The following is a 7,540-nucleotide window of genomic DNA, read 5'->3' as shown; positions in this document are numbered from 1 at the left end:
TGTGTGTGTGTGTGTGTGTGTGTGTGTAATCCAACATGGATGAATCCCAAAATAATTATTCTGAGTGAAAGAAGCCATTCAAAAGAGTACATACTCCATGATTCCATTTCCATAGAATTCTAGTAAATGCACATCGATCTGTTGTGAAAGAAAGCTAATCCGGTTGCCTGGATGTAGGGAGAATTGGGAACATTTTAATTGGGATTAAAAACGGGAAGGACAATACTTTGGGGGATGATGATTATGTTCGTTATCTTAATTGGGGCAATGGTTTCATGGGTATCAAAACCTACCGAATTGTTTACTTTTCATATGTGTAGTTCACTGTTGGTCATTTAGATCTCAATTTTTAAAAAGTAATGTGTGATGATTGTCACAGCACTAAGGGGTCACGACATGGTTTTGGTGATCTTTGGGCAACCTCCAAAATGAGCTTTTGCTTAATAGAAAAGGTCATGTGGGTTTACATTTTTAGTTATGACCATATAGGTCATAATTAGCTATGAGAGCATAGTAGGAAGGAAGGAAATGTTGTCATGGGCATTGGTTATATTAGTTTGATTAATATGGAGCCTTGGATGAATCTTAGGGTGATTGTTAACACATGCTTTAGTTTTGTCCTCACAGTTTTGGACCATGAGACTGATATCTGAACACTATGTTCCAAGATACTCATTCGTACTTCTAGTTAGTGAGTAAATATAGCCAAAAACATTTTATTTTAATAAGAAAGAATTCTAATTTCCAGGGACATGTCTGATCCTTTATTTAAAAATAGAGTAAAATTCCACTCATATATTTTAATTGGCATTAGTGGATGCCTTTCATCCAAGGACTTCTCAAAATCATTTAAGGTCCAAAGCCTGTAATATACCATCTTCCAGTTTGACAGGTGCAAGAAAAGGGAATTAAGTGACTTCCAGGGACCACAAAGCAATTCTGCAAATCTGTGTGTGTCTTTGTGTGTGTGTGTGTGTGTGTATGTGTGTGTGTGTACGCACATGCACACGTGCTCATGGGTGCATGTGAGTGCAATGAGTGCTTGCGTGGTAGGCTGTCAGGCAAGGTATAAACAAAGCTGCCCAGCTTCTTTGATTTGGTTGCTTATTATGTTATGTTCTCTTTTTAGTGGACTTATTTTGCTGTTTCCTGAATAGGCCAGTTATTGTCACATAAGGGTATGTCATGAGCAAGTCACAAAGACGGTGCAGGAATGCCACACAACCAGAGAGGAGAAAAAAATAACACAGTAGTCCATCCCAAACTTCTCTCCTCTCAAAATTGTCCCTTGCTTAGGAATGTGGTGACTCTTTTTTTTTTATGGTAATGAAATAATTTTATTTTTATTTCCCCCTCCAGGGTAAGATTTGTTTCTTTTTTTTTATAACAATATTTTTTTATTATATTATATTAGTCACCATACAGTACATCCCTGTTTTTTTTTTTTAAGATTTTATTTATTTATTTATTTGACAGAGAGAGATAGCCAGCGAGAGAGGGAACACAAGCAGGGGGAGTGGGAGAGGAAGAAGCAGGCTCATAGCAGAGGAGCCTGATGTGGGGCTCGATCCCGCAACGCCGGGATCACGCCCTGAGCCGAAGGCAGACGCTTAAGCGCTGTGCCACCCAGGTGCCCCCCTGGTTTTTGATGTAAAGTTCGATGATTCTAGTTGCGTATAACACCCAGTGCACCATGCAATACGTGCCCTCCTTACTACCCATCACCAGCCTATCCCTTTCCCCCACCCCTCCTCACCTCTGAAGCCCTCAGTTTGTTTCTCAGAGTCCATAGAGGAATGTGGTGACTCTTTACATGGCTTTTGGTGTTGCCTTTGATTCACACCGATAGAACATACGCTCAACATCTACTGTGTTGCAAGTATCTAAATACTAAGCTCTTGACATATATTTAACAACATGATCACCACAACACTGAGATAAAACTAGGCTAGCTTCATTTAAACACCTTGTCTAAGTAATGGCATCTGGATTTGAAATTGGGGCATTTAGGCAGACAGGATTAAGTTCCTTTACAGTTAGCCATGCGACCTTGGGCAAGTTACCTACTCATATTGAGACTTAATGGCTCATCTGTAGAAGAGAATTATAAAGCTCGTATTATAGAGAGTTGTGTTGCACATTATAAATGCTCGGTCAGTGCTATTTCACTTGCCTCCCACCCTCTTCTACTGGGTTCTTTGCCCTTCCTACTGTATCAGCCCAAACCAGATCCGACTGAGTCCCCCTGGCTATTGGACGTTTAGTTTTCCCCTCAGAGCTGATTTCATTAGTGATCTGGCTTCTCAGCAAGACTTTGAGTCCCCTGAAGACACAGATCTTCTCTCAGCTCTTTACTATTCCTGCAGCGTCCAGCACAAGGACCAGTAGATGCTTATGAATTGAACTGACAGGTCTCATGCAAGATGTGCTTCCCAGCATCTCTAGAGCATTATTCGCAACCCATACCCTGCGTCCCAGATCCTGCCAGCCTACTCTTTGTCTTCATTCCAGAAACTGCTTGGTTTCATGTCAGTTGACCATCCTCTGATGTAAAGAGCTCTAATTCCCCTGGGTGCCAGTGCCACCCATGTCTGTATGGTGGCTCATGGCTTTTACTGCTGAGTATTCCAGAAAACTGGCCATCTTGTCTGTGATTTCCCTGTGCCCTGTGGATGTGCTCTCACCTGACTAGGTCTCTGGCCCTCCAGCCTCTCTAGACTTTAATGTCATGTGGACATCCTACTGTGTCTCAGCCCAGTTTTAAGGGTATCTATTACTCATTTAGTCAATGGACACATAGCAGTATGTTTTTAATCACTTTGTTTTGCTCTTCCTGTTTTCCTCCTACCCTGCTATCTGCTATCTATTCTTCTAATGCCGTATTGGCATCTCTATTTTGACTTCTAGATAACACCTGTGGATCTACAAGAAATCCATCATATTTTACATATTTCCATTGAGAATATTTAAGACTATCTTCTGTTGGGGCGCCTGGCTGGCTCAGTCGGTAAAGCATGTGACTCCTGATCTCAGGGTTGTGTAGTTTGAGCCACATGTTGGGTGTAGAGATTATTTTAAATTAAAATCTTTAAAAAAGAAAAAAAAAAGATTATCTTTTGTCCCATTGCGTAACACTATGCAGGGTTCTTTGCTGGATAACTTTAGAGCTGGAACTTCACCCTCAGTTGGTTCCTTCCCTTAGAATATTCGCCATTCTGAATTTGAGGCAACTTTGAGTGTTCTAGCCTGTTTCTGGATAGATAATGCCCTCCTCCCTTCCAGTTGCTGTACTTGGCATTTTGCTTATCCAGGGTCTGTAGGCCAAACTATGTGCCTAATACAGTCCAAAGTCTGATGGGAATGCAGAGGATAGAGAATTCAGTCCAGAAATGGAGAGCTATTTTTTTAATTTTTCCAAGGGTGTTTTTGGGGTATAAGGATTTAAACAAATTGCATGCATTCCACAAGTATCCTGACTCCTGTAAGAGATTTTATAAGCTAAGCCCAAGTTTTCCCACCGCAGTGAAAATGCTTAGGAGCTCCCGCAGCAAGTTTCTGTAGCCTGGGGTGTTTGGGCGAGGGCTGTGAAGATATTCTAGAGCTGTGTATTTCCTCTCTGGCTTTTCTGGCAGACATCAGATTTCCTGGTTGGCACTTGTTTCGGCCATGAAATGGGAAAGGGGAAGGGAGGAGATCGGGCATTTTTCTGCTCCTAATTTAAAATGATTGTCCATGAGTAGCTCTCAGAGTGGCTCAGCATTTATTTAGAGCCCTCTGTAGGGTTCTTGATGGGGTAAAGATCATTCAGAAACCATGTTGATATGGCTCCTTCTCTCATTCTTTTGGAATAACTGTGACATTGGATTTTCAGGGATACAGTGTAAAGGAAGCTTACATCTCTGCATGCAAAATGTTTTCCAACCTAACTGGCAAAAGAACATTTGAAAGGTCTTTTTCATTTTTGTGAATGAACAAATAAAATAATTTACCCTAGGAGAGCTTTCTTTTGCATATGAAATGAACTCAGTATCAGGTCAAATGGAGATACTGACCTGACATTGCCCTGATTTCCCATGCGTCTTGGGAAGTGTTTTGACCTCTGTCCAACTCTCTTCCCATTGCTCCCTATTGTCTTCTTCTGTGTATGTGTGTGTGTGTCCACGTGCATGTGTATGTGTACGTGTGTTGAGGTATGTCTTTTCCCCAAAATTCAAATAAAGTATTTGTGAATGTCATTATACTTCTTAAATGGTAGGAGAGCTATTTAATATGGTTTTCAGAAAATAATTTTCTTACGTAAAGAAAAACATCTTAATTGAATTTGTATTAAGGATTTTTTTTATATGCCAAGATTACTTAGCATAACCCCCCTAAATTGAGGACAGTTACTTAATGTCTTCCAGTTTTGCTGTAGCAGTCATGTTCTCTCTGCTTTTCTTTTAGGAGTCATCTCTACTGCAGACATTCTTGATCGAGAGACAACGGGGTCCTACTGGCTGACCGTGTATGCCACAGACCGGGGCGTTGTTCCACTTTATTCCACTATTGAGGTCTACATTGAAATTGAAGATGTGAATGACAATGCCCCCCTGACCTCGGAGCCTATTTATTATCCTGTTGTCATGGAAAACTCTCCAAAGGATGTATCTGTCATTCAGATCCAGGCTGAGGATCCCGACTCCAGTTCCAATGAGAAACTGACATACAGGATTACAAGTGGGAATCCCCAGAATTTTTTTGCCATCAATACCAAAACAGGTAAGGGAATGCTCACATGACTCTTTTTTCATTGGTTGTCCAGCTTTTAAATCCATCAGCCTGACACCTGCTTATTTATATTATTTTATTTTTTCCCTGACTTATTTTACAGTGTGGAGGACAACATTCTTTTTTTTTTTTTTCCTCTGGGGTAGTTTCTGAAAAGGTGAGCATTCTACGTGGTATATCCTGATTGGAATGTTTTAACTTCAGCTGAACCAAGGTGAAGTGATCTAATAGAAATTAGAGGCTTTCCCAGAAAGCTTTAGATTTGCTTTTCTCATAATAATAAAAAGTGGTTCCCAAACCACTCAGAAGGCAGCTGCCCTCTTTGTCTTTCTTGAGAAGGGAGTAACCTGGCCGATGCTGGGTTCTGTGGGTAAGCTGGCTTTGTGACACCTGTATTTCTAGGAGCTTCTCCTTTGCTTGACCATCTAGCTTATTGTAAATGATCTCCTTTAAGCCTTAAATTTAAGGCCCAGATTTTTTGTGATTCCTGTAGTATCCTTGAGCATAGTGTCAACGTTTAGAGGGACTTCCAGTGTCTTGATTTTTACATAAAATGTACCACCTTTAAATTTTCAGGTCTTTTGCTTAAAAAAATTTCTAGAGATTGTTCTGACAGTTTGTTGGGTAAGGCTCAGGAGGGGCAGATGTGGAGTTTGGTAGACTGCATTCTGAGACAGGTACATACACTGGAAGATCTCAGAGGTTCCTTGCTTTCTTGTGATTTGCCTTGTTTAGATCTGAACAAGAGAGTCAAACCATCAGTGAGAGTTGTGATGGTTATAGTTTGAATTAATTGAAAGTTAGAAAAATGTAAAAAGATATTATTGTTGTTTCACCCCGGGCAAGTGAATCGACAAGTTAGGCTAGTTGATATTTGCTGGTGTGGACATACTCAGTTTTCATAACAAACTACTGATGGAGTCGATAGTTATTTCTCCTTCCGTGTTTGTTAAAGAGGAAACATACAGCTGACCGCATGTATTTTATAAATGTCAGATTCCTATGAACGTACTTGAGAGAGAATGCCATGTTTTTTGGAAATAACTGATTTTCTGTAATTATAAGTGGGTCAGTCCTCTTGCTAGGTAGAGTCTCATGTGCTAACAGTGTTGAGTCAGGATTTCACTTGCATTTCATTATTAGACAAAGAGTGGTCGTCTTCGATCAGTGTCTGAGTGAAGCCTGCTGGAACTTGAAAGAGAAGAATCAGAGATCGGGAGGCTAGCTCAACCTTTCAGAGCCATGTTACATAGGGGAAACTGCTTGAGGACCCTGAGGGACCCCTTACCTGTGCTAGAAACCCCTCCTGATTCACTTTCCCACTGGAACTAAGGGCTCTGGAATATGGTGACAGAAAAAATGAATTCAGATACTTTACAAGGGAGCGAGAGGGGGAGAGAAAAAGAGAGAGAGAGAGAAAGAAAGGACACAGACCCCCCCCCCCCAAATATCATAGTAAAGACGTCGAGGACACAGATACCTTCACATTTCACAGTCCCTGGGGAATATGAAACACCCCTAGTCACCTTCAGCCTTCTTTGTAATTCCATTGCCACTTGAGTCATTCAGAGTGAGCCCATCACCTTTTTGAGAAGTTAAAAGGCATTACAGAAGGGCATTTTCAACTCTTCTCTCTCTCCTCTGATGACTGCAAATATTTTAGAATGAAGTCACAGGGAAGGATTTGGGTTGGATGTGAAGAACGTAGGCTGTATATTATATGCAGAGAACAACATGTCACTAAAGCTCATGTCACTAAAGTTGTCTTTTAGGCAGACTTTAGAAGTTTCCATGAATTTTCAGAAACTCTTGTATTGTCACAATTTAGCCTATAATGCATAATAAGAGCTTTAATTATATTTGTAATTTCTCTGTCCTTGCCATAGATCTTAAAAAGCCATTTGTGCCAGGAATGGCATTTTAGACTTACTTTTCTAATTGTTTAAAAAAAATGTAGAGCATTACTTTGTAATTCTCAAGCACATGATAAGAAAACACTGGATTTTATTGATTCACTTACTCACTTACCATTTATTATTGTGCCTACTAGTTTCCAAACAAAATCTAGTAACAGTTATAAACTTAAGATATGGTCTAAACCTTCCTGGGACCCAAAGGTACATGAAATTAACAAAATAACTCATGTTTATTACACAGTGAAAGAGTTCAATAATTGATTATGGTGGGGGAATTTCACTCAACATGGCCTTGGTGAGAGTGATGGTCAGGGAGTGCTTCATGGAGGAGGTAACATTTGGGATTAGAAGTCCTGGTTTTAAAGTCCCTGTGCTTCACTTCCTCACTAGGAAACACCACTGACCACACCAGGGGGAAACATAAACCCATCAGACGCTCCTGACCTCACCAGTTTTTGCGAACTTGGAAAAATTGTGGAACCTCTCTGAAATTTTTAGTTTTTACTGATTCAGGATTGTTGCAAGGAATATAGGAGTCCTCTGTGAAATGCTTAGCACAGTGCCTGGAACATTGAAACTGCAACAAGAGGTGATACCCTATCCTGACTGCCTTACCTCCAATTGCAGACACATCATTCACTCTTCTTGGACCTCGCGTTCTTATCTGTAAAATGAAAATGACATTACTTACTTCATTGGGGGGTTGCTCATGAAGGCTGAAAGTTGTGATGTGTTTGAAAGTTGTTGGTAAACTCCAAAGCTCTGTAAGAATCATGCTATCACTCTACTTCTTTCCATGGAGATTCACAGACCTGCAAGCCTGGGGTAATTCTTTTTTTTTTTTTTTTTTGTGATTT

At 40.4% G+C, this 7,540-nt stretch overlaps 1 protein-coding gene across 7 annotated transcripts in view; it reads left to right on the top strand.

Annotated features, from left to right (window-relative positions):
• FAT3 (FAT atypical cadherin 3) overlaps nt 1-7,540 on the top strand; it is a 671,276-nt gene that overhangs the window by 306,262 nt on the left and 357,474 nt on the right. For all 7 annotated transcript variants that reach the window (XM_002920733.3, XM_019801263.2, XM_034666166.1 and 4 more), the window contains exon 3: nt 4,444-4,758. In XM_002920733.3, the coding sequence (XP_002920779.1) occupies nt 4,444-4,758 (315 nt within the window). The remainder of the gene's footprint in view (nt 1-4,443; nt 4,759-7,540) is intronic.

The sequence above is a fragment of the Ailuropoda melanoleuca genome, chromosome 8 (genome assembly GCF_002007445.2).
Source record: "Ailuropoda melanoleuca isolate Jingjing chromosome 8, ASM200744v2, whole genome shotgun sequence".
In the NCBI taxonomy this organism is placed as follows: domain Eukaryota; kingdom Metazoa; phylum Chordata; class Mammalia; order Carnivora; family Ursidae; genus Ailuropoda; species Ailuropoda melanoleuca.
This window is presented reverse-complemented; position numbering and strand designations above follow the sequence as displayed.